Source organism: Nicotiana tomentosiformis, chromosome 1, assembly GCF_000390325.3.
Source record: "Nicotiana tomentosiformis chromosome 1, ASM39032v3, whole genome shotgun sequence".
Taxonomy (NCBI): Eukaryota; Viridiplantae; Streptophyta; class Magnoliopsida; order Solanales; family Solanaceae; genus Nicotiana; species Nicotiana tomentosiformis.
In genome coordinates, this window is record NC_090812.1 from 53,332,020 (window position 1) to 53,357,290 (window position 25,271).

The 25,271-nt window shown below is 39.8% G+C and overlaps 2 protein-coding genes and 1 non-coding gene across 13 annotated transcripts; 2 read left to right on the forward strand and 1 right to left on the reverse strand.

The window, feature by feature from the left end:
* Window positions 1-9,458: 9,458 nt before the first annotated feature.
* LOC104094269 (protein ARABIDILLO 2) lies at window positions 9,459-13,333 on the forward strand. Of its 10 annotated transcripts, none has more exons than XM_009600151.3 (3): window positions 9,459-9,949; window positions 10,168-10,246; window positions 11,387-13,333. In XM_009600151.3, exon 3 carries the CDS (start codon window positions 11,438-11,440, stop codon window positions 13,115-13,117), a length of 1,680 nt encoding a protein of 559 aa, XP_009598446.1. In that variant the 5' UTR covers window positions 9,459-9,949; window positions 10,168-10,246; window positions 11,387-11,437; the 3' UTR covers window positions 13,118-13,333. The 10 variants fall into 10 exon arrangements, with proteins under 10 accessions (XP_009598446.1, XP_009598447.1, XP_033511530.1 ...); XM_009600152.3 differs by having other exon boundaries at window positions 10,174-10,246; XM_033655639.2 differs by having other exon boundaries at window positions 9,459-9,630.
* Window positions 13,334-16,992: 3,659 nt separating this feature from the next.
* Window positions 16,993-20,843, forward strand: LOC104094270 (peroxisomal membrane protein 11D). 2 transcript variants are annotated; one of them, XM_009600158.4, is made up of 8 exons: window positions 16,993-17,133; window positions 19,163-19,366; window positions 19,483-19,557; window positions 19,635-19,709; window positions 19,806-19,886; window positions 19,989-20,063; window positions 20,153-20,326; window positions 20,580-20,843. In XM_009600158.4, the coding sequence occupies exons 2-8, from the start codon at window positions 19,178-19,180 to the stop codon at window positions 20,613-20,615; spliced, it is 705 nt and encodes a 234-aa protein (XP_009598453.1). In that variant the 5' UTR covers window positions 16,993-17,133; window positions 19,163-19,177; the 3' UTR covers window positions 20,616-20,843. The 2 variants fall into 2 exon arrangements, with proteins under 2 accessions (XP_009598453.1, XP_009598454.1); XM_009600159.4 differs by having other exon boundaries at window positions 17,108-17,256.
* Window positions 20,844-24,213: 3,370 nt separating this feature from the next.
* Window positions 24,214-24,320, reverse strand: LOC117276280 (small nucleolar RNA R71). The gene has a single exon (XR_004506535.1). It is a non-coding gene; the product is annotated as a small nucleolar RNA R71 (small nucleolar RNA).
* Between the last annotated feature and the right edge of the window lie 951 nt (window positions 24,321-25,271).

Here is a 25,271-nt window from a genome sequence, read left to right on the forward strand (position 1 = left end):
TTGTCTTAATTCATTGGACCCGTACAAATATGTACGCACTAATTAAACGAACTTGAATATAGTGGAACGACTTGACTAATTAGTGTTTAGAGTAGATGATTATGTATGTAATGTGGTGGGGGTTTATGAATGAGTGGTTGATTGTGTATGTAATGTTGCGGATTCATTGTTTATTGTTTACGTGCCATTGCCTAATTAAGAATTGAAATATTGACGGTTGATTACGAGTTAAGTGAGAAAGAAAAGTACATAAAATTTGAAAGGTGTGTGTATTGTAGAAAGTGAAATAGAGAGGACAAAAGAAGCATTAGCATTGAATAATGTGACCGACAAAAGACAGCGTTCCGTCCAGGCTACGCCAAGCCAAATTGGCGCACGCGTCTTGGTTGACTCCATACATTGGTCTTTCTAGGCCTTTGTTTCACTCTTCCTTAGAATTTGAATTGCAACTGCAACAGCGAACTGTTGCTTTCCTTTTTTACTTTTTGTTTTGTCGCATTTAATTGGAGTAATTTTAAAATACTTACATTTTAATGGTGGAGTTGCCCTCAGCCCTTCTCAAAATGAAAACAATATCTAGGTAGAGTTGAACTATTTGCACGCTCTATCTTCGGGGAAAAAATCTCGTACTTTATATATAAGGGTTAAATTATCTAATTCTCAATCGTGATTTGATTATTCAAAAGTATTTTGAAAAAGAAATTGTAGTCAACATGTATTTGACTCTCCAAAAGTAATGTCGTATAAAATAAGACAACGAGAGTATTAGGTTGATGTCAAATCTTTTTGTACTATCTTTTTGATGAGTTACAATTAGAAACTATAGTACAAACAAACTAAACCAAACATTCACTATTAAACTGATAATCATAGGATTCCCAGCTAGTCAAAAGCTTGATGCTTAAAATTTTGATTCGTTAGATCTTAGTGGATATTTGAAAAACTGATTTACCATAAATGGAACCCTGGGGTAAGAGAGATTTGAATTAGTAATTGACTAGTTGTCACGGACATGTGAGCTAGGAAAGAAAGTGATGGAGAAGTTGTTCACAAGTCGTCGAGTTGACCATTGCTATAAGAGGAGTGGGGGTGGGGTGGGGTGGGGTGGGGGTTTAAGTTTCAAGTGAGTAATATCTTTTGTATTCAGACATCATATATTAGCAATCATGTGAGTTCATGGTTACCTATATTTTTGTAGCACTTGATTTGGTTCTAATTTAAATGATTGAGGAACTTGTTTTCATCATTACCCCTCTTTTCAAATTTTGAACTCCTATACTGTTGAAAAAAATAAAATTGAACTCCTATAGAACAGAGTTGACAGATAGAGCAATACATAAATAGATGAATAAAATCTTTTGCTTAACTATTACACATATTATTTGTTTAATAAGATCTTAATATATATAGCGCGACATATACTCCACCTACTAGTTATAAAAAGTTGTTTTGGTGGATCTTTTGACATGTTTAGCTTTCTTTCTTTCTCGGTATTAGTTCTCTTCCCTTAATTTGAACTTTTAACAACTTAATTCCTATGATCCTATTTATTTTTTATTTTTTATTTTTTACCGCTGTCACACAAGTTAAGAAATTTATCTTTTATTATTAATTAACAATAAAAATAATTATATTAATCTTAATTTATTTATTAAAAATATAATAAATATTCCTACACTATTTATTTCAAGAATAACTTTAAAAAAAAGAAATTAATTCATTATTGATATCTGAAAAAATTAAATATTACGAACTAAAAAAGATCAAAAAAATTATTTAGATTGGACCGGATGGAATAATTTTTAACAAAAAATTCTCGACAGCTGTCTATAATCTTATTGAAAATAGATATTGTTTCAAGAAAAAACTAGTGGCTTCTTTTAAGTGCTATTTTAGGTAGATTTTCTTTTTCCCTTTTTATTTATATGATAATGAAAATTGAATTCCATTTTCCACTATTATATCAGTGAAAGTACCTCGTCTTGGACTTGGCCGTGGCCTTTGGGTCGGCCATGCTCATGCGGTGCCGACGTCAATGAGGAATGCTACCTGGTTGATCCTGCCAGTAGTCATATGCTTGTCTCAAAGATTAAGCCATGCATGTGTAATGTCATGGGCGGCTTTCCAGCCATGCCCCATGATCCCTTGGACGCGCCCCGTGGCGTCCTGGCCAGCCTCCCAACGCCCGTCGCCACGGTCGGCCCCGTGGTCTCGGCAGCTCCAAGTGACAAGCGCGCATGTGCCTCTGTCGCCCCACCGATAGCCATCGCCAGCGCCCAGCCACAGGCAAAAGCCGACAGCGCCGCGCGCGCAGACAATGCCGCGCGCGCAGACCCTGATGCTAAAGACAAAGTTGCTGCCAACGGACTTGCTGCTGCTTTGTAGAAGACTAAGTCCTTTTCATTGTAAATATAGAGTAGTTTTGCTGCATTTTCTTTAAGTGTGATTTTCCAGCTTTCATAGGTCTAGTCATGTAACTTTGGTTTATTTTTTTAAGCATTATTAAGGGGGACCAAGCAATCAAAACTTTCAAGCAAGCAAACAATTCTCTGTACTGGTGTCTCTCCCCCCCGACACCGTCTTGTTTTCTGTAATAGCTTTCATTCAATGCAATCAAGCTTTCTTTCATTCTCAATTCTCTTTTCTGCTCTCTTTCAATTGCTCATGACATTGGTTTTCCCGTACGGCACTGACAATCTAGTCTAGCGTACGGAGGGGACCTCAGTTGGCGGACAGCAACCGTACTGACATCGGTTGCCTAGCCTTACGTCGCCCTTCCAAGGAACTTCAGGAAGGCGCCGCGTAACAGTTGGTATCAGAGCCTAGGCTCGACATCGGACGAGGGATCACATTGCAATTACCACCATTTCTGACCATGGTGAATTATGGGGATCGCATCGCGACCCTTGAGGGAACGGTTGACGCATTACGGCCCATCGTGGAAATGGTGCCCGATCTAAAAACCAGCCTAGTGCAAAGGTTGGACGACCTGGACCGCAGACTCATCCAGGCCGAAGTTGACATAGAAAACATCAGCCGCGACTCTGAAGGAGACCGGCAAACAGCAGCCACAGAGGCAGCTGAAATTTTTGGTAAATTTGAGGTCCTCCAGCAGGAGCGTGCCGAGGATTTAGCCAACAGGGAACAAGAGGCAGACAGGGTGACTGCCATGCAACAAACCATTGACAACTTGACAGGCCAGCTCAATGTTGTCAATGCTGCTTTACAAGGCCTACTTCGAGGAGGCGGAAACCAATTTGGGGGTGGTGTGAACCTCGCCCCCATGGCACAAAAGCTGAAAATTCCTGAGCCAAAGCCATACAGTGGAGCTCGAAATGCCAAAGAAGTGGAAAATTTCATTTTCGACATCGAGCAATACTTCGATGCCGTGGGAAGCCTGGAAGAAGCTAAGAAGGTAGCAACTGCTGCCATGTATCTTCAGGGTGATGCCAAACTCTGGTGGCGGGTGAAGTACGAAGCCATCAAGGCAGGTGAAGATGCCCTCGACACATGGGCGGAACTGAAGGCAGCCATACGCCTACAGTTCTTCCCCGAAAATGTTGAGTACAATGCCAGGAGAAAGTTGCGGGAGCTCCGCCAGACCAAATCAGTGCGAGATTACGTGCGGGAATTCTCCGCGCTCATGCTGAACATCCGGGACATGGGGGACAAAGACAAACTCTTCACCTTCCTGGAAGGGTTGAAACCTTATGCCCGGATGGAGTTGCAGAGACAAAGGGTAGACACGTTGCCTAAGGCAATCCAAGCAGCAGAGTGCCTTGGGGATTACCAAGTGGAAGCCCGGAAGGATAGGCCTCAACAGCCTGTCCGAGGAGGATACAAAGGGGGCCAACCAAACACTAGTGGCCCTAGCAGAAGTGGAGGAGACCGGAGTGCACCCAAATCCAAGACTCCCTCTTCCGGCAGTACTAGTGCTGCATCTAACAACAATGATCGGGGGAGGAAGCCCCCCTCAGGATGTCGCCATTGCGGCGGACCACATTGGAATAATGAATGTCCACATGCACAGATGAATGCCCATCAAGCTTTTGAGGATGGGACGGATGACGACGCCGATGATGCGGACCAGACCGAGCCAGTAGGTGCATTCAATGCAATTGTTGGCTCCATTTCTGAGCCCTTAGCGGGTACCAGTGCCGGTATCCGCAAGAAGAAGGACCCCTGTCCAATTGCCAGGAAAGGAAATAAGAAGGCGAATTTGAGGACTCCTCCTCATCAAGAGAGGACCCTAATGTTCGTTGACATGAAGGTAAATGGCAAGCCCATTCGGGCAATGATAGACACAGGTGCCACCCACAACTACTTAGCCTCGACTCAGGTGGAGCGTCTTGGACTAGTCGTAGGAAAGGGCAAAGGTCGTGTGAAGGCTATCAACTCACCACCTCAACCAGTGGGTGGAATAGCCAAAGAAGTACCAGTGAAGCTTGGCCCTTATGAAGGAAAGTTCAACCTGCGCGTAGTGATCATAGATGACTTTGAGTTAATCGTGGGGTTGGAATTCCTGAGACAGACCAATACCATGCCCGCACCGTATGCAGACATGCTGCTGATGATGGGGGCAAATGGGGCCAAGCCCTGCATTATTCCGTGCATTCCCATGAAGATGGCAGCCGAGAACATCTCGGCCTTGCAGTTGAAGAAGGGGGTAAAAAGACATGAACCCACGTTCCTGGCTACCCTCTGCATGGAAGATATAGAACGCTCCTCGGGTCCCATTCCTGCACCCGTGAAGGAGTTACTTCTGGAATTTGAAGACATCATGCCACAAGACATGCCAAAGCGTCTTCCGCCTAGGCGAACTGTGGACCATGAGATTGAGTTGGTGCCGGGTGCGAAGCCACCTGCCCGGGCGCCATACAGAATGTCACAACCCGAACTCGCCGAGCTTCGGAGACAATTGACGGAAATGCTAGACACAGGGATCATTGTGCCCTCTAAGTCCCCATACGGGTCCCCTGTGCTATTCCAAAAGAAACATGATGGTAGTTTGCGACTCTGCGTGGATTACCGGGCTCTAAACAAAATCACCGTGAAAAACAAGTACCCTATTCCGCTAATGGCAGACTTGTTTGATAGACTGGGTGGTGCGACGGTATTCACCAAAATAGACCTGAGGACAGGTTATTGGCAAGTTCGGATTGCCGATGGTGATGAGCACAAGACGACCTGTGTGACAAGATATGGGTCGTACGACTTCCTGGTTATGCCCTTTGGCCTGACTAACGCGCCAGCCACATTTTGCACCTTGATGAACCAAGTCTTCCGAGAATACATTGACGAATTCGTCGTGGTTTATTTGGATGACATTGTGGTATATAGCCAGACACTAGAAGAACACCTGGAGCATTTGCGGAAGGTCCTAGCCCGATTGCGGGAGCACGAACTATATGCGAAGCTATCCAAGTGCTCCTTTGCTCAGAAACAAATTGACTTCCTCGGACATGTCATCGAGGAAGGGAGGATCAAGATGGACCAGCAGAAGATTCAGGCCATTACAGAATGGCCGCCTCCTAAGGATATACATGCCTTGAGGTCGTTCCTTGGCCTATGCAACTTCTATCGGCGGTTTGTGAAAAGTTACTCCCTCATTGCAGTGCCGCTGACAGAACTTCTCAAGAAGGCCACCCCGTGGGATTGGGGCCCCAAGCGGGCAAAGGCCTTCGACGCATTGAAGATGGCTATGTCCAGTAGCCCAGTCTTGGCCCTCCCTGACTTGGCCAAGCCATTCGAAGTGCAAACGGATGCCTCCGACTATGCACTTGGTGGAGTATTGCTACAAGAAGGGCATCCCGTAGCGTACGAGAGCCGGAAACTGAAGGATGCAGAGCGACGCTATGCCGCCCATGAGAAAGAATTATTGGCTGTCGTTCATTGCTTACGCCTTTGGAGGCATTATCTACTGGGAGCCCCATTCGTGGTCAAGACAGACAATACAGCCGTTAGCCATTTCATGACCCAGCCAAAGCTGAATGGACGACAGGCTAGGTGGCAGGAACTCCTAGCGGAATTTCACTTCAACCTGGAGTACCGAAGTGGAAAGACCAATCATGTTGCTGATGCACTCAGTCGGAGAGCTGATCTAGCATCGATGTGTGTTCTCGCCGCCCTAAAGGGAAGCGAAGTAACCACCACCATAAAAGACCAGATACAGGATCTACTCATCAAGGATCCTGCTGCACAGTATTTGGTTGATTTGGTAGGACAGGGCAAGACTCGCCAGTTCTACACCGAAGATGGGTTCCTGAAGGTGAAAGGGAACCGACTTTATGTTCCTAAAGGAGGAGATCTACGACGGACTCTTCTTGCAGAATGCCACGATACTTTGTGGGCCGGTCATCCCGGCGAGGAACGCACCATGGCATTGCTTCGCCGTGCATATTATTGGCCTCAAATGGTCGATGACGTCGCTCAGTATGTGAAGACTTGTCTAGTATGCCAAAAAGATAAGTCAGACCGCTTGACGCAGGCAGGGCTCTTGGAACCACTAGCTGTACCAAAAAGACCTTGGGAAAGCGTTTCCCTGGACTTCATCACCGGATTGCCCAAGGTCGGAGATCTCACAACTATCTTGGTTGTGGTGGATCGGTTTTCCAAGTATGCTACCTTTATAGCAGCCCCACAATATATATCAGCAGAAGATACAGCTCGACTATTCTTCTCTCATGTCGTCAAGTATTGGGGCTTACCTAAAGACATTGTTAGTGATCGCGACTCACGCTTCACTAGCAATTTTTGGACCCAACTCTTTAAGTGCCTCGGGTCAAAATTGAGTCATAGCTCAAGTTTTCATCCGCAATCTGATGGCCAGACGGAGCGATTCAATGGCATGCTAGAGGAATATCTCCGGCACTTTGTGACCGGATCGCAGAAGAATTGGGTGAAGCTTCTGGATGCTGCTCAACTGTGTTTCAATTCACAAAAGAGCTCAAGTACCAACAAAAGCGCTTTTGAAATTGTTACCGGACAGCAACCGCTACTCCCACACACAGTGAACGCACCAAACATGTCAAAATCTCCTCGGGCTGCCAGCTTCTCAAAAGAATGGAAGCAAAATTTGGAGATAGTGCGGAGCTATCTTGTCAAAGCCCAAAAGCGGATGAAGAGGCATGCTGATCAGAATCGCCGCTTTGTGGAATACCAGGTGGGAGACAAAGTGATGGTCAAAATCCCAAAGCGGTACTTGTTTGCAGGGGTCCATGACCCTCGCCTATTGCAAAAATATATTGGACCCTTGTCCATTGAAAGGCGCATTGGGAAAGTTGCATACCGGGTGGATACCCCAGCTTGGTGGAAAATCCATCCTGTTTTCCATGTCAGTCTCCTGAAACCTTTTCGGGAAGATGTGGAGGATCCTTCACGAAGCCAACTCACAATACCAAGTATTCGAGGCCCCAATTCAACCGGAAAAAGGCGTGCTGAAGCTATTCTTGATGATCGAGTGATTCACGCCTCAAGAAAAGATCACCAGGAGTTCTTGGTGAAATGGCAGGGATGTGATGCAGAGGAGAATACTTGGGAGAGGGGAACAAACCTCAAAGCCTACAAGAGCCTGATTGATGATTACCTTGCAAGGAAGGCGCCGAGGACGTCGCCAACTCAGGTGGGGGAGAATGTCATGGGCGGCTTTCCAGCCATGCCCCATGATCCCTTGGACGCGCCCCGTGGCGTCCTGGCCAGCCTCCCAACGCCCGTCGCCACGGTCGGCCCCGTGGTCTCGGCAGCTCCAAGTGACAAGCGCGCATGTGCCTCTGTCGCCCCACCGATAGCCATCGCCAGCGCCCAGCCACAGGCAAAAGCCGACAGCGCCGCGCGCGCAGACAATGCCGCGCGCGCAGACCCTGATGCTAAAGACAAAGTTGCTGCCAACGGACTTGCTGCTGCTTTGTAGAAGACTAAGTCCTTTTCATTGTAAATATAGAGTAGTTTTGCTGCATTTTCTTTAAGTGTGATTTTCCAGCTTTCATAGGTCTAGTCATGTAACTTTGGTTTATTTTTTTAAGCATTATTAAGGGGGACCAAGCAATCAAAACTTTCAAGCAAGCAAACAATTCTCTGTACTGGTGTCTCTCCCCCCCGACACCGTCTTGTTTTCTGTAATAGCTTTCATTCAATGCAATCAAGCTTTCTTTCATTCTCAATTCTCTTTTCTGCTCTCTTTCAATTGCTCATGACATTGGTTTTCCCGTACGGCACTGACAATCTAGTCTAGCGTACGGAGGGGACCTCAGTTGGCGGACAGCAACCGTACTGACATCGGTTGCCTAGCCTTACGTCGCCCTTCCAAGGAACTTCAGGAAGGCGCCGCGTAACAGAGTTCATGGTTACCTATATTTTTGTAGCACTTGATTTGGTTCTAATTTAAATGATTGAGGAACTTGTTTTCATCATTACCCCTCTTTTCAAATTTTGAACTCCTATACTGTTGAAAAAAATAAAATTGAACTCCTATAGAACAGAGTTGACAGATAGAGCAATACATAAATAGATGAATAAAATCTTTTGCTTAACTATTACACATATTATTTGTTTAATAAGATCTTAATATATATAGCGCGACATATACTCCACCTACTAGTTATAAAAAGTTGTTTTGGTGGATCTTTTGACATGTTTAGCTTTCTTTCTTTCTCGGTATTAGTTCTCTTCCCTTAATTTGAACTTTTAACAACTTAATTCCTATGATCCTATTTATTTTTTATTTTTTATTTTTTACCGCTGTCACACAAGTTAAGAAATTTATCTTTTATTATTAATTAACAATAAAAATAATTATATTAATCTTAATTTATTTATTAAAAATATAATAAATATTCCTACACTATTTATTTCAAGAATAACTTTAAAAAAAAGAAATTAATTCATTATTGATATCTGAAAAAATTAAATATTACGAACTAAAAAAGATCAAAAAAATTATTTAGATTGGACCGGATGGAATAATTTTTAACAAAAAATTCTCGACAGCTGTCTATAATCTTATTGAAAATAGATATTGTTTCAAGAAAAAACTAGTGGCTTCTTTTAAGTGCTATTTTAGGTAGATTTTCTTTTTCCCTTTTTATTTATATGATAATGAAAATTGAATTCCATTTTCCACTATTATATCAGTGAAAGTACCACTATTTAATATAAAAGTGCCACTAAGCAGAACAATGTCAGCAACACGTGCTACTAGTAGTAGATCACCCACCGTAAAGCTTTTCAAAAAGCAAATATTTCTCTTGGTCCCACCGCACACGTGGCAAATTCAATCTGACACATCAGCTCCTTGGTAAAATAAAACAATTCTTGTAATAACGCTTTCAAATTTCAACCAAAATACCAACGGTCTGATTCACTATTTTAATCCTTCAATCACAACCGTCCATTCCTCAACATGCTATCCTAGCTGTAATATATTGGGGAAAGAATCTAGGTGACAAGAAGTACAGGTCTGAATCTGACATTTTCTTCTTCTTATAGAGAGAGAAATCTCTGATTTTGATTTTTGAATGGAGATTTTGTTGTTTCTCTCTCTGTGTGTTCTGTCTTCTTCCGTTAAAGCTCCAGTACTTTAACTGGTAAGCTATTTTCAAACTAGGTGCTGTGTAACAGCTACATTTAGCTCAGGTACTTCCCCAGTTCAAAATTCTACTCATTTTCTAACCTTTTTCTTTCATAAAAATAAAAAAGACCCAATTTTCTTTTAGAAGAAGGGAAAATAAATGGAAAAGGTTTTTTGGGGTACATGCAATTTTCTGGTTTGTGGTCAGCATTGAGATTTGAGGGTCTTTTGATCCAAAAGTTTCAATCTTTTTACCAAAGGGAAGGCTTTTTTTAGAAGAAGAGCTCCAGCTTGAGAAGGGGATGGAAGGATTTTAGGATCAAGCTATTTTTTGTTCTTTTCAGCTGAGTAAAAAGGGCGCTTCTTTGTTTCTGAGTTTTAAAGGTTGGTTCTTTAGCTTTTTCTTCATTTGATCTAAAGATTAGACAGAGTGAGAATGAGAATGAAAAGGTGCAAAAAGGGAAAAAAAAAGGAAAGAAAAGAAAAAATGGTCTATTTCTTAGGTAAGCTTTGATTTTCCAAATCTTGGAAAAATCTAGGTGATTAGTGAGTGATTATTGTTTTGGGGATTTATTTTTTCTGATTGTGATATTTGCTTGTAGTAACAGTATTGGAAGTCTTTAAGTGGCTGATAAAGCTTTGAGTGACTTGGATGACAGCCAAAAGACTAGTCAATTAGAGGTATACAATTTAATTCTCTTGTTATTTATTGCAGAAAATTTGGTGAACAATCTTATAGTGGGAGCTTGGTCCCATTTATAAAATTTTAGACACAAAGCCATGTATGTACAACTGGAGATGAAAAAAAAATCCTATCTTTTCTTCAAAGCAAAGAGTCTTTCTTTTTCAATACCATATCTGCTATGGTATCCATGTATATATGGGGATAAAGTTGGAATTAAGTTACAAATAGAACTTGTGGACCTGTCCTTTCTTGGAATTTTGGCCATTAAAATTCAGATCTACTCCATGTTATGCCTTTTGTTTTGTAGTAGTTGAAGATTTTTCTAATCATCTAGAATCAATGTCCTATTCCGTAGCTGAAAGGTAAAGTTATGAAGTTTCATTTTTCTTTACAAACTTGCCCCTTACTTTTTCCCCAAAATGCCCCCACTACATCTGTTGATAACCCTAAGACTGTATGTCACATATATGGGGCATTTTGGTCATGGCAAAAAACATCAACCGACATTCTTTAATGGCTAGTTGTGGTGTATTTGTTGAAGAGTTGCTTCATTTCACTTTCTTTAGCTGTCAATGAATCTGTAAACTTGGTTTTACTTTGAGATTTCCATACTGATTTGTTTACTTTGCTTGAAAAAACTTTTGAGTAAACTCGTGTGGCGGCTGCTTTATTAGGTGCTTAGTAATTATCTGTGGGCACCAGCCTTCTGAGATCATGCAAGATTCTCGAACCCTCTAATCTTAGGCCTGCCCATTATTTATATATTGATGTTTTTCTTTTAATGCCCTATAGTTTAATGTTTTATGATTGCAACTGCTCCCAACACTTTTAACTTTTCTAGGAGAAAAGATGGTATTTTTTATAATTTTCTGAAACCACTTGATGGGGTTTGGGTTGTCTGAAGATTACTTTCCCATTTGTAACTGAAAGACATCTTGGTGCATAGCTGACTCATTTTCTTCCTTAAAAATCATTTCTTCGTGGATTCTCTTCTCCTTTGATACCAAACTCTCAAAGTGGGTTGCTGTCAAGGAACTTGATCCATGTTTAGATCAGTTCATGTAAAAGATTGAATCTTTTCCTGTAAATCTTATCTGTGTCATTGTTGTTGAGGTTCTTGGTTTTCTGAATTGCAGTTCTATTCAGCAGCAGTGTAGAATCTGATCCTTCGCCTCTTACTTCATATCATGGTGGATGATAGCGGAACAAATATGGTCGATATCTTGTCGGTCGAAGAGTGGCTCTCCCGTGCACAAGCCCTTGTGCCTGTGGCACTTGAGAAGGCAAGAAAGGTTAAAGGATTCCCTGGTAGATGGAGGATTATTATTTCAAAATTGGAACAGATCCCAAACCGACTGTCTGATTTATCTAGTCATCCTTTCTTCTCAAAGAATGCTCTTTGTAAGGAGCAGTTACAGACTGTATCGAAGACGTTAAATGAAGCTGTTGAATTGGCGGAGAAGTGCGTGAAAGAGAAGTACGAGGGAAAACTTCGGATGCAAAGTGATTTAGATGCATTGTCAGGGAGATTGGATTTGAATTTGCGCGATTGTGGGCTCTTGATCAAGTCTGGAGTGCTTGGTGAGGTTACTTTCCCATCAGCTGTAGCAAGCACATCTGCGCCCCCTGAGGCAGCAGTTCATGGGAATTTACGAGAATTGCTTGCTCGGCTTCAGATTGGTCACTTGGAGGCTAAACATAAGGCTCTTGATAACCTTCTTGAAGTCATGAAAGAAGATGAGAAAAATGTTTTGGCTGTCCTAGGTCGAAGCAATATTGCGGCGCTAGTCCAATTATTAACTGCTACTTCTCCTCGAATGAGGGAGAAGACAGTAACTGTAATTTGCTCGCTTGCAGAATCTGGAAGTTGTGAGAATTGGCTTGTTTCAGAAGGTGTTCTCCCTCCTCTCATTCGTCTCGTTGAATCTGGTTCAACTGTGAGCAAAGAGAAGGCTACCATTTCTCTCCAGAGATTGTCAATGACAGCAGAAACAGCTCGTTCTATTGTTGGACATGGTGGGATTAGGCCTCTAATCGAGATTTGCCGAACTGGTGATTCTGTTTCACAGGCGGCGGCTGCTTGTACCTTAAAAAATATATCTGCTGTGCCAGAAGTTCGACAAGCTCTAGCTGAAGAAGGAATCATAAAAGTTATGATAAATCTCCTTGATTGTGGAATACTGTTGGGATCTAAAGAGTATGCAGCTGAATGCTTGCAAAATCTAACTTCGGGGAATGATGATCTTCGACGATCAGTGGTGTCAGAGGGTGGAATCAGAAGCCTGTTGGCATACTTAGACGGTCCACTGCCCCAAGAATCAGCTGTAGGGGCCTTGAGAAATTTGGTTGGCTCTGTGTCAATGGAGGTTTTAATCTCGCTTGGTCTCCTTCCGAGGTTGGTTCATGTCCTCAAGTCAGGATCACTTGGTGCACAACAGGCTGCAGCATCAGCAGTCTGTCGAATTTGTGCCTCAACTGAGATGAAGAGACTATTGGGTGAAGCTGGATGCATTCCTCTCCTTATCAAGATGCTGGAGGCTAAAGCGAATGGGGTGAGGGAGGTTGCTGCTCAGGCAATCGCTAGCCTAATGTCTCTTGCACATAATTGCAGGGAAGTCAAGAGGGACGATAAGAGCGTGCCAAATTTGGTACAGCTGCTTGATCCAGCTCCTCAAAACACTGCTAAGAAGTATGCTGTTGCTTCCCTTTCCTTGCTTTCCCCGAGCAAGAAATGCAAGAAACTGATGATTTCATATGGAGCAATTGGATATCTAAAGAAGCTAACTGAGATGGATATTCCAGGTGCGAAAAAGCTACTCGAACGCTTAGAAAGAGGGAAATTGAGAAGCTTGTTTAGCAGAAAATAGGTAGGCCAAAGTGTCGCTGTCCTTGTACAATGAAATCTTTACAGATCTATGATCATAATGTCAAATGTTGCTTAAGGGGAGGAATTTGGGTTGCAAAAGCCTGTTGATCTATGCTTTCATTGGTTTAAATAAAACCTCCTGAACAATATATAACTAATCTCAAGTTATATTTATCAGTTTCTTATCTGCTAAAAGGAAAGGGTTCTATTATCATCCTTTTACTTATCTATTTGTCTTGGTTTATCTCCTGATTTTTTAAGGGGATCTGCAAGCCAAAAATGGTATCCAATTGTGAAGTTGAGATAACTCGCTTGAATCCTGTTGATAAAAGACCTGTTCCAAAGTGGAACCAAGACAATAATTTTTCACCTTTTTATCCTGAATGAGAAACCTACAAATTATTTCCTTTTTGTAAGTTTGAACTAAGGCTGCCCAAAGGGGGACGTCCGCCCACTTAAAACTAAACGGGACGGGCTATCATAAACGGTACACGAGATGCCCATTTAGTCCCGTGTGTTTTTTTAATATTTTTTTTAAAATATAGTCGTTGGGCAACGACCTCCATTGCAAATTTAGCCGTTCCCAACGGCTATAAACGGCCATATTTGCTCCCCCCAACCAAAACACATCCTACCTCTCAAACTTTTAATATAATCCCTAAGTTTATTAAATTACACTTTGACCCTATTTTTAACTATAAATATCCCATCCTTCTTTATTTTTTCCCACAAAAATCAATCATTCTCTCTCAAATCTCTTACATTCTATCTATATTATTCTCTCAATTTTCTCACAATCAAGTAATCAACTAAATTTCAAGTATTTGGGCAAATTTTGGAGCAACTTTCAAGCTTCAAATTAATTCGTATTTGGAGCAATATTTTGGACAATTTCTTCAAGTTTCAATATTTAATCACGGTGCACTCGTTCCATCTCCTAATTTTAACATATAATTTTTGCGTATCATTTTAGTGTTTAATTTTTGTATTTACTTTACGTATTATATTTTCGTATTTCATTTGTGTGTTTAATTTTTGTGTTAACTTTTTAAATTTAATTTCGTATTTAAATTAAGGCATCTAAAAATGTATATGGCCTATTTTAAAAAAAGTAGTAAAGGTAATAGTAGTAGTAATCATAATCCTAGTCCTAATTCTAATCCTTCTCCTAGAATTAGAGAACATATAGATGAAATGACTCATGTTGATGAAAATTCATTTTCCCAACTCCGCATGTTATAATATTAATTTCGGAGAACAACTAGATCATGAAACTTTAAAAAGACAATTTGGCAATGATATTTTTATTGAGAACGAAGAAAATGAGGAAGAAGAATTAGATGAAACACCCACTAGTCCCGCAACATAAGCTCCAACTCAGAGTCAATCTCGGTTTGGAGCTATACCCCCTTGTACCTCCCGTAAAGGGTAAGCCTAAGGGTGAACGTGCTAAAACATCACTTGTATGGAATTTTTTTAAACATGATAAAGTCAATTAACGTGCTATATGTGAAAAATATAAGCAACGATTTGTACACAAGACTAGTGGTGGGACGGAGGGTTGCCAATTTCAGAACAATGGGAGCGATAACAACATGGAACTCATGGAACATCAATCAATATTGCCAATTCCAGAATAATGTCCGAGAGAAATTATAGATAAGTTACAACGAAACTATATAGGAGCTTACAAATATTAGTATGATAATTTGTAATTGGCTACTAAGAGGCCTAGTTCAAAGTTCAAACAAAACCCTTCCTAGAAGGTGGTTGTGTAGATTAGGTGCTTTTCAAAAGAATTATATTTGTATGTGAAATTTGAAAGTTGTATAAATAAAATAAAAGGCTCTAAGCATTAGATTTTATTTTTATGAATTGTCTTACACTCTTACTTAGTTACTTAATTGTTTGAAATTATATTAAATAAATTACAACTCTATTATAATTACTAAAATATTTCATTACAAGTCTTTTGTTTTAATATTTTATAAATCTTTGATTAGTTTCCTAATTTTCTTATAATTTATTAAGTTTTAAGTTTATTAAATAAGTCAAAAAACTAGCCGTTGCAAACTTTAAAAACTTAGTCATTATCAAAAAACTAGTCGTTGTCAAATTTAATGCTTAAATAATTAATTTTTTTAAAAAAATAGCCCACTTAAGGCCCGCGAAACCATCCCGTCTCATCCCGTTAACAAACGGGATGACGGGATGGGATGGACCTACCGTTTCGTCCAGTTTAGGCCCATCCCGGCACTGTTCCGGCTAAATGTCGTCCCGTCCCGTCCCGTCCCGTCCGGTTGGACAGCCTTATTTGAACCATAGGCTCCTATTAAATTTTGTTCTCTTCAAAGTCATGCACATTTGGGAGGTACTTTAATTTGGGTGCTTAGATTGGAGAGAAGACTCTAATACCAACTTCTACACTAAGTTTGGGAATACTAAAATTTGACATCTTAGGAACCAGTAGGTACAAAACTACATATATATTCATTTAGGAGAACTTTGACAAGGTTGAAAGTCAAGCCAGTTTCTTAATGTATGTTTTGATTTGTATCATCTTTTATAGTTATAGTTATTACATACTGAGGTTTATCTTTCCTTCTCTTGTCGACAAGCCAGTTATGGTTGCTTCAGAAATATTGGAAAGTGCATCACATGAAGTCGTCACCAGAAGATTTACAGTTTGTTGTGCATCAGTATCAGCACATTGAGGGGTTGGCCAGTAGCCCCCATCAAAATTTGGCTTTGCTTTGACATTTAAGTAACCATCAATATCAAGATTCAAGTAATACAACCATGAAAGTGAACTATGGAAATGAACATATATATCTTGAACCTAGAATGAGATGAGCTATTCCCATTTCCCACCCAGTTATTAATAGAATAAGTTATACCAAAATTTTGGTATATAAATAATATCAATTTTAACTAATACCTCCAACTAAATATAATTTATTCTCAAAATTTATATTGGGATAATCCACCTAATCCCTTGAACCAAACTTGAGGATTGCTGCCATCTGGTTACAAAAATTTCTCTCGATATGGTTATAGGTTTGACGCTTTAATTTGAACCTAACCTATGTCAGGACGCTCAATTTTTAAATTATCAGTAGACCTTACTACTTACTGAACATAAATATATCCTTTAGAATTAATTCATAAATTACCCGTTCAATTAATTTGATATGCCATCGGTAACTCTTTCCTTTTTACGTACAAAATACCAAATCAGATTATGTATTATTACACAACATGTAATTGTACTCAACTTTTATTTTATCAAAAAAAAGTTGTTAGTAATAGTAGAGCTCACCAGAGAAAGACCTAAGCGCTAAGCCTATCACAAAAACACTCATCTTTGCGGTGCACTGCAATTCGCAATTATCCACTTATAAAAATAGAAACCCAACTCATGGTACAACTTCTATTTTATACGGTAAAACAAAATATATAAAAAGACTTTAGAACTTATAATATATGCAGTAGTAATTTTTTATAATTATAAGAATACATTTTTATGATAAATATTGTTTAGTAATTCAATAAAAACAATACTGACTAATTTATTACGGGGATAGATCACCAAAATTATTTACATTCGATAGCTTAAAAAATAAATAAATTTATATATTTATATATATACACACACAAAAGATACACAAAAATATATATTTTTTATCTATTATTTTGATAGGGGCATTTTCTCATTCGTTAAAGTGGGCTTGCTGATGTTTTGTGAAAAATCTATCTACAACCTTTTTTTTTTGGGTGGGTTAAAGTTTAGAGAAAAAACGAGTCCTACCAAAAAAAACAAAAAAAGAGAAAAAAAGAGAGGACCAAGCAAGCCCTTAGCATTATCAACAAAGCGCAATTTAGTCTCTATCATCTTAACCGAGATTACAAGATTGAGGCAACAGTTCAGACACAGCTCTCTCCTCTATTATTTCCTTTCCTTTTTTTATTCCTTAGCTGTTGTGGCTTTCGAGGCAAAATACCGTGGCACAAATCCCGGTAAGCCAACTCTCACTTTTTTTATATGTGTTATATATATAAACTTTCTTGCTTAAAATGGTATTTCTCTTTTTGTTCAATTCACGAACCCTATCTCTTGCTTTGGAGTAATCCCTTCAGCAGGTATCAAATTTTTTTATTCTAATTTCTTTGTTAATCAGAATTCTCTTTTTCTTGAGTTTGTTTGGTCCCAATACGGGATTCTTGTTTATTGGTGAACATTCTTTCTGGTTTTATTGAATCTTTAACTACTGGCTCTTAGTTTAATAGTTTTTCTGATTCTATTGAATCTTTAATTGCTGGCCTTTTAGTTTACCTCTACAAAAAGGTTGAATCTTTTACTACGGATTAGTTCAAATTGCTGGCTTTTAGTTTAATATTCTTTCTAATTTTAATGAATCTTCAATTACTGGGTTGTACTTCACTTCTACAAAAAGATTGAATCTTTAGTTAATTATTAGTTCCATTTGTTGTATTAACTTTATGCATTTCTGTTGATCCCCTTGTAATAAAGAATACGTTTTTATTCTTTGTTGTTGATTGGAAGTCAATTACGGTTGAGTCTAGGATTTTCCAGTTTAACTTTTGTTTTGAGTATCTTTGAGCTGAACTTGGAATGATATCGAATGTCTGAAAAGCATGTGAGCTGGTGAAAATTGATAAGGACCAAGATTTCGGAGGAGGTTAAGGGTTTGGGTTGTGCTCCTGAATAGTTTGATGGTTCCTTTTTTTTTTTTGGATCTTGCGAAGTATGTGCTCTTTTGCCATCCTTTCTGGTTGCGTTTATGTAGCCTGAGTAGTTTATTTGTATACAATGATTATGACCATGGGAACTTGGAGGCATGTAAAATTGTGGCGAAGAGTTTGCAGTTCATCGCTTTTGCCAAACCAGTAAAAGTTTTTTGTGATACTGAGAAAAAGTATTTGGATGGTAATGGAGGGATGATCAATGAGATATATTAAAAAATGGCTTGTGAAAGTTTGGGTAGAGCCTATATTTAGAGGATGAGAGAGTGCTACAAGCTATAATCGATTTTTTGGAACAAATTAATGAGTTGAGAAATGAGAACTGCAAAAGAAAATCTTGGAAACACAAATTTGTTTTGAGTTTTAATTAGAAATAAGAACATGAAACCTTATTGCTATGAACAAATGCAATGTGTGAGTTGATAAAAAAGACTGCAATGAACAACCTTCTACATAACTGCCCCATTATCTAAATCAACTTTGTTCATACATTCATATTGTCTTAAGGGCCATGGGACATAGACTTAAGCCCTCTCCCATTTCTGCCAAGCTTTCACCTCCACGTTTAGGAAAGGTAGACTTACTGAACTACTTATGCACTAAGCACAGAAATCATGCTTTGGGCACTAAAATAATGATTGAATGAGGGTAATTCTCAACTCGAGATATTCAAACTAAAAAGATCACCGGGAGATGGTATTCATTGTTAAATTTGCTAATAAACGCAATCTCCTTCCAGCATAGTTTTATGGAATAACGTCAATTTGCTTAGCTCATAGAATGTGCTTTTTCTTCTTTTACCATGAGTGATGAGACTCTTATGAAGAAAATTGAGATGTGCATCCAACAGTAATTAGTTTCGTAGTTCTCTTCCTTTTGAATCATCATCATCATCATTATCGTTTGATGCTACTTTTTTGGTTATCAGATTCTTTTGATTGCTCATGTTGCTTTTGAACTCTTATTAGTTCTCCTGTATTTGAGATATCAAGTCAGTTCTCCGACTAGAAACTTTTCTCCAAAACTGCGACTGGTTCCTCCGCAACCCCCCCCCCCACCGAAAGGGAAACCTGCAAGCAATGGACATACGCATGCTTAGAGTAGTCTAGACTCTACACATCCGGATTTGTAGGCACGCTCTAGGGATTCATCATAGTTTGTTATGTTTCTTGGGAAAACCTACAAAAGAGTAGTCGATTAGAGAAGTAATCAGTTTGGCTAGTGCTGTATCTTGTCTATCACATATCCAGTTCTCTTATTCTGTTAACCTTTTATTTTGCAGTTTTCATAGGGTAAAATGAGCCTAGATGCTGCCAGAGCAGAGCTTGCCCTTGCAGTCTTGTACTTGAACAAAGCGGAGGCAAGGGACAAGATATGCAGGGCTATACAATATGGTTCAAAATTCCTGAGTAATGGAGAGCCTGGTACTGCACAAAATGTTGACAAATCAACTAGCTTAGCAAGGAAAGTGTTCCGTCTTTTCAAGGTTAGGACAATTCATGTCAACCCATTAATTTCTATTATTTTAAAGAGTGGTACTAATAATAATAATAGCATTTATGTTCAACATTATCTATTGTGTGTTAACCGTTTCTGCTGCAGTTTATCAATGATCTGCATGGTCTTATTAGCCCAACTGCCCCAGGAACCCCACTTCCTCTCGTCTTGTTGGGAAAGGTAAACACCGACTCTCTTCTTTTGGTCTCTTCGTTATTCTTGTATTACCTGCCTAACAATGCTGCTGGTTATTTCAGTCAAAAAATGCATTGCTGTCAACTTTCTTGTTTCTGGATCAAATTGTGTGGCTTGGAAGGACAGGCATTTACAAGGTAATGATTTTTTTTCGTATTGTGTAGTCATTCAGTTTCTCTAGAGATAAGATAGTGAAGGGAAATGTTCTAACATTCTTGTTTTGTTTTACACAGAACAAAGAACGCCACGAGTTAATTGGCAGGATCTCTCTCTTTTGTTGGATGGGTTCCTCGATATGTACTACCTTAGTGGAGGTTATTTCTTACCTTACTATTTGGCATGTGAAATTAGGCTTAATCATTGCTCCTAGTGTTTGCTTTATGCCAATAGCTTGTCTTACACTTCTGTTGCCCCAGATTGGGGAGCTCGGAAGGCTTTCAGCATCAATGAAAAAGCTGGAGAAGGAACTTAAGAATAACGACAAATATAAGGTTTGCCAATATGTTTATTTGGTATCACTGTGGAATTTCCTTTTGAAGATTATTCTACATTTCTGATGTTTGTGAATCTTGCATTGTAGAATGAGCAATACCGGAGTAAGCTTCAGAGGTCAAATGAGAGGTCTCTAGCCCTGATTAAAGCAGGCATGGATATAGTAGTTGCTGCTGGGTTGCTGCAATTGGCACCTAAGAAAGTCACTCCTCGTGTAACAGGAGCCTTTGGATTTATTACCTCGTTGATATCATGTTATCAGGTATATATCAATTTTCTCTGTCAAGTTATGTTTTCATTTTCTCCTGGTCTACTTAAGCTATAAGTGATACTATCAACTAAAGTGGAAATAATCTATTACTTATCAAAAATAAAATAAAATGTGGAATGCCGAAATAAGGAGTAGTTTTGGATGCCTTAGATTAACCTAACTTCAAGAAGTCTTTTCAAAAGGAGCAAAGGTTATCAAAACTTCTGATGTAAGTGCATTGAGATGTCTTATTTTCCTTGTGCAGTTGCTTCCAGCACCGGCAAAGGCCAAGACATCGTAAAAAGGCTTTGATGCCGTTGAAGAATTCCCAAGATCACTAGAATAATTATTTATGATATGCATACTGCTTTGAATTTCAGCAGTTTGTCTACATGTTGCAGTGTACATGTTACAGTGGAAGTCTTAGCAGTTTGTTTACATGTTACAGTGAAAATTTACCTTGTTTACTGCATCTTTCTTTTTGGTACAGAACTTTAATAATGATATGCTACGTCTTAGATTTACTACATTTTGAATGTATGGCATTTGAAGGCAACATATCGTACTTCAAGAAGATCTCCAGTTCATAGTTTACTAATAAAAAATTAACCTCCAGATCATAGTCAACAGTAAATCGAAGCGTCTCTAGTTGTGAGGACTAGAGATTTGTTTTACTCCAATGCTGATGAACTTTCAATGCGCAGGAGTGCAACTCTACACTGAAATATTTTTTTCCTCAGTCATACCACCTTACGATTAGGTTTAACTTTGTGATAAAAGAAAAATACAGAAGCACTGGTGCGAGACTATGTAGTAACAAACCATCAAAGAGAATGGACAGTTTTTACTTGCAAAGTAATGTAGAAAACTAAAACGAAAGAAAATCATAACGTAAAGTTTCAAAATTTCAGTTTAATCGATTTAATAATTGTAACGACCCGACCGGTTGTTTTGCTTTCTAGAATCCCGTCCCCCTAAATAAGACTCCCCGTATGTGCTTTTACTGTTTTATGACTTGTGGGGATGGTTAGTTCGGGTTTGGAAGGGCTCGGGTTGAAATCGGAACATTTAGTTCCTTAATATTGGCTTTAAAGGATTAAGTTTGACTTCGGTCAACATTTCTAGCAAACGACCTCGAAACCGGGATTTGATGGTCCCAATAGATTTGTATGATGATTTCGGACTTGGGCATGAGTTCGGATCGGGTTTTGGATGGCCGGGAGCGTTTCGGCGCCTAAAGTTGAAAGTTGGCTTATTGAAGGTTTAATAGTCCTTTAAATTTGGTTTGCAGTAGGTTTTGGTGTTATCGAGGTCCGTTTGGGATTTCGAGCCTAGGAATAGTTCCGTACGGTGATTTAAGACTTGCACGCAAAATTTGGTGTCGTTCCGAGTAGTTTAAGTATGATTCGGCGCGTTCGGAGCGAGTTGGAAGAACTTGAAGTTCATAAGTTGATTCGATTTGGTTTGGGGTGTGATTCTTAGTTTTGGTGTTGTTTTTTGCGTTCCGAGGGTTCGAGCGAGTCCGTCTCATGATTACAAACTTGTTGGTATGTTTGGACGGGGCCTCGGGGGCCCCGGATGCCAGTCGGACGATGCGCAGAAGTCGTTTGGAGGAGAAATGGCTGAAGTAGCAAAGCTTCTGGTGCGATTGCACCTACGAGGAGCTAGATGCAGGTGCGAGCTCGCAGGTGCGGGCGTGTGGCCACAGAAGCGATTTTAGGAGAGTTGACTGTGGCCCGCAGAAGCGGAGAGAGTTCCGTAGAAGCAGCCTCACTCCTGCGAAGGAAGCGCCGCAGGTGTGAAGAGGGCCGGCCAGGCCTGGGTCGCAGATGTGAGAGGCGAGCTGCAGAAGCGGGCTCACAGATGCGGTGTCTTTCCGCAGGTGCACCCAATGCTGGGCTTGGAGCGTTCCGCAGATGCGGCCCATGGTCCGCAAAAGCAAAAATGCTGGAGGCAGTGAGGTTCATTTAATACGAGACTTAGGCCATTTTGGCTCATTTACTTCATTTCTTGGGCGATTTTTGGAGCTTCTTAGAGAGGGGTTTTCACCTAGCTATTGAAGGTAAGTAATTTCTATCCAATGTAAGTTAAATACATAGATTATGGGTAGATTTTAACAGGAAAATATTGTGAAAATTATGGGTTTAGTTGAAAAACCTAGGTTTTGATAAAAATGAGATTTAACTACAAAAATAATTATGGAATTGGGTAAAAATTATATATTTAAGTTCGTGAGATTATGGGTAACAATTATCTTCGAAAATTTCCGGAATTCGGGCCCGTGGGGTAAATTTTAGGAATCTTCTAATTTGGGTTGGGTAATTACTCTAATAGTTAAATTATGAACTTTTGAACATGTATTGATTAATTTATATAACATTTGACTAGTTTCGAGTCGTTTGGCACCGAGTTGAGGATTTAAAGCATAATTGTAGATCGGAAGTGAGCTTGAAAACGAGGTAAGTCTCTTGCCTAACCTTGTACGAGGGAACTCTTCCCCTTACGTGTATTCCTTTTTGTGAATTACTTGTGTGGGGTGCTACGTACGCACTAGGTGACGACAGTCCGTGCGTAGCTATATTTCATGAGATGTCTGGGTAGTCTTAGATTTACACCATGCCTTGATTGTACTATCATGTTTGTTATGCATATTAAATGTCTTAATTAAAGCTAAGATTTGGGATTTTGAGGTTGAAACTCTCTAATTTAGATTTCATATTTTTGGGGGAAAATGAGGAATATATAATAATTCTGAGAAATCCATGTCCACTCGCGTCGCAAGTATTCCGCGAGCGAGGTAAACTTCTCTACTCTCATGGGAGCAGGTCGTTCGCCTCCGCAGGTTAATAGATGCATCTATGGTTCGTGTGGTTCGACCCTCGGCAGTGCACACAATATATTTTTAATAGATGCATCTATGGTTCGTGTGGTTCGACCCTCGGCAGTGCACACAATATATTTTTGGATCGGGCCGTACGACCTCGGCATAAATCATGCGTAATAATACTCGGAGCCAAATTATACTTGACATTATTTTATGGCTTGAGAGGTTATAATTATTAATGACGGAATTTGACCTGGAAATTTGCTAGTAGTGAAGGAATTATGTAATTACTGCGTGTTATTTAGTTATTATTATTGTTTATATAACCCATGCTTATGTAGAATTTCTGAATTTTATTGTTAGCCCATAGTAAGTGTCGAAGTCGACCCATCGTCACTACTTCTTCGAGGTTAGATTAGATACTTACTGGGTACATATTTATGTACTCGTGATGGTAGGCTATAATTACATGTTCTGGTCGTTTATTTTGCTCTAATTTACTGCACTTTAATTGAGTTTGAGCTTTAATCGCTAGTGTTTTGCACTTATTGTGTATTTTATGCCTTGTAGGAGTAATTCCGAGTGATGTAACTGTTATGGAACCCATAGAGCTGCTGAGGAAACTGTCGAAGATAATAGGGGTCGAAGATTCAATCTAAATCGACCCTTGATTGAATACCAGTTCGAGAATGCGGTACCAAGGCTTAGTAGAGTATTGGGTGACAATGCCAGGCCAGTCTACAATCAAGGATTGTCAAGTGTTAAACCACATCCAATTTCAGCCAATAATTTCGAGTTGAAGAAAGTTTTGCTTCAAACCATTCAAAATAGCTGCGTTTTCAGAGGGAAGATGAATGAAGATCCAAACACGCATCTGATGGACTTCGAGGAGATTATGAACACCTTTCAATACACTGGGGTGTCACAAGATGCAGTGTATTTAAGGGCATTTTTCTTTTCACTTAAAGATGATGCGAAGCACTAGCTTCGAATTTTGCCAAATGGATCAATTAGAACATGGGAAGAAATGACCAGACAATTTCTTGATAAATATTTCTCCTCAGCTAAGACAGGCAAGTTTAGAAGAGAAATCCATAACTTCTGCCAGAAAGAGAATGAAATTGTTTTTGAAGCATGGGAGAGGTTTAAGGAGATAGTTAGAAGGTGTCAACATAGCGGAATTGAATTCTGGATGCAACTCCAGGATTTTTGGGATGGATTGACACCGACCTCGCGTAGAACATTGAGCAATGCAGTTGGAGTCCTATTTATGAAGAATACTCCAGAGGAGATAGTTATAATTCTTGATGAGTTATCCGAAGATGCTAATTAGTGGCCCTTTGATAGTGTGAAAAGAAGAAAATCAACTGGTGTTCACCAAGTTAAATCTACTACATCTGCGCAAGTACAACTTGATGCTATGGCTAAAGAAATACGAAAGCTAACTGTAGCTTCGATGCAAAATGTACACCATGCAGCTTGTGATATATGTGTAAGAGGACACCCTACTCATGAGTGTCAAGCTTTAACTGAGGAAGTGAATGTTGTAGGGAACTATAATTTAATTCAATGGGTCAGAGGCACCCCGATTTTTCATGTAGTTCACCTGGGGGTACTGCAAATGCATAAAAACAAAACAACCCCAGATTCCAAGAACAAGGAGCTCCAGGTTTTCAAAATCAGCAGAGGCAGCAGTATCAACCTCCACAGTCGAATCAACCCAGCATGGAAGATCTTATGAAGACCTTCATTATCAAGACGGATGAGAGGCTTGATGCCCATGATGCAGCTATCAAAGAATTGGGTACATTTTTTCGAAGCCTGAAAAGACAGGTTGGGCACTTAGCTACTCTAATATCTGAGAGAGCCCCAGGAACACTCCCGGCTGATACAGAAAAAAATCCCAAAGAAACAGTGAATGTTGTAACTTTGAGAAGTGGGCAAGTGTTGAAAGATCTCACCCCAATCCACAAAGATATGAGACATGAAAAATAAAACAGGGAGCAGCTGAAAAGTGGTGTCGAAAAGAAGAAGGAAGAAAACTCAAGAAGGGAGGAACTTGAGGCGAGCAAGCATATGCCTGTGCTGCCTTTTCCCCAAAAGCTAAGCAGAGAAAAGCTGGACAAGCAGTTC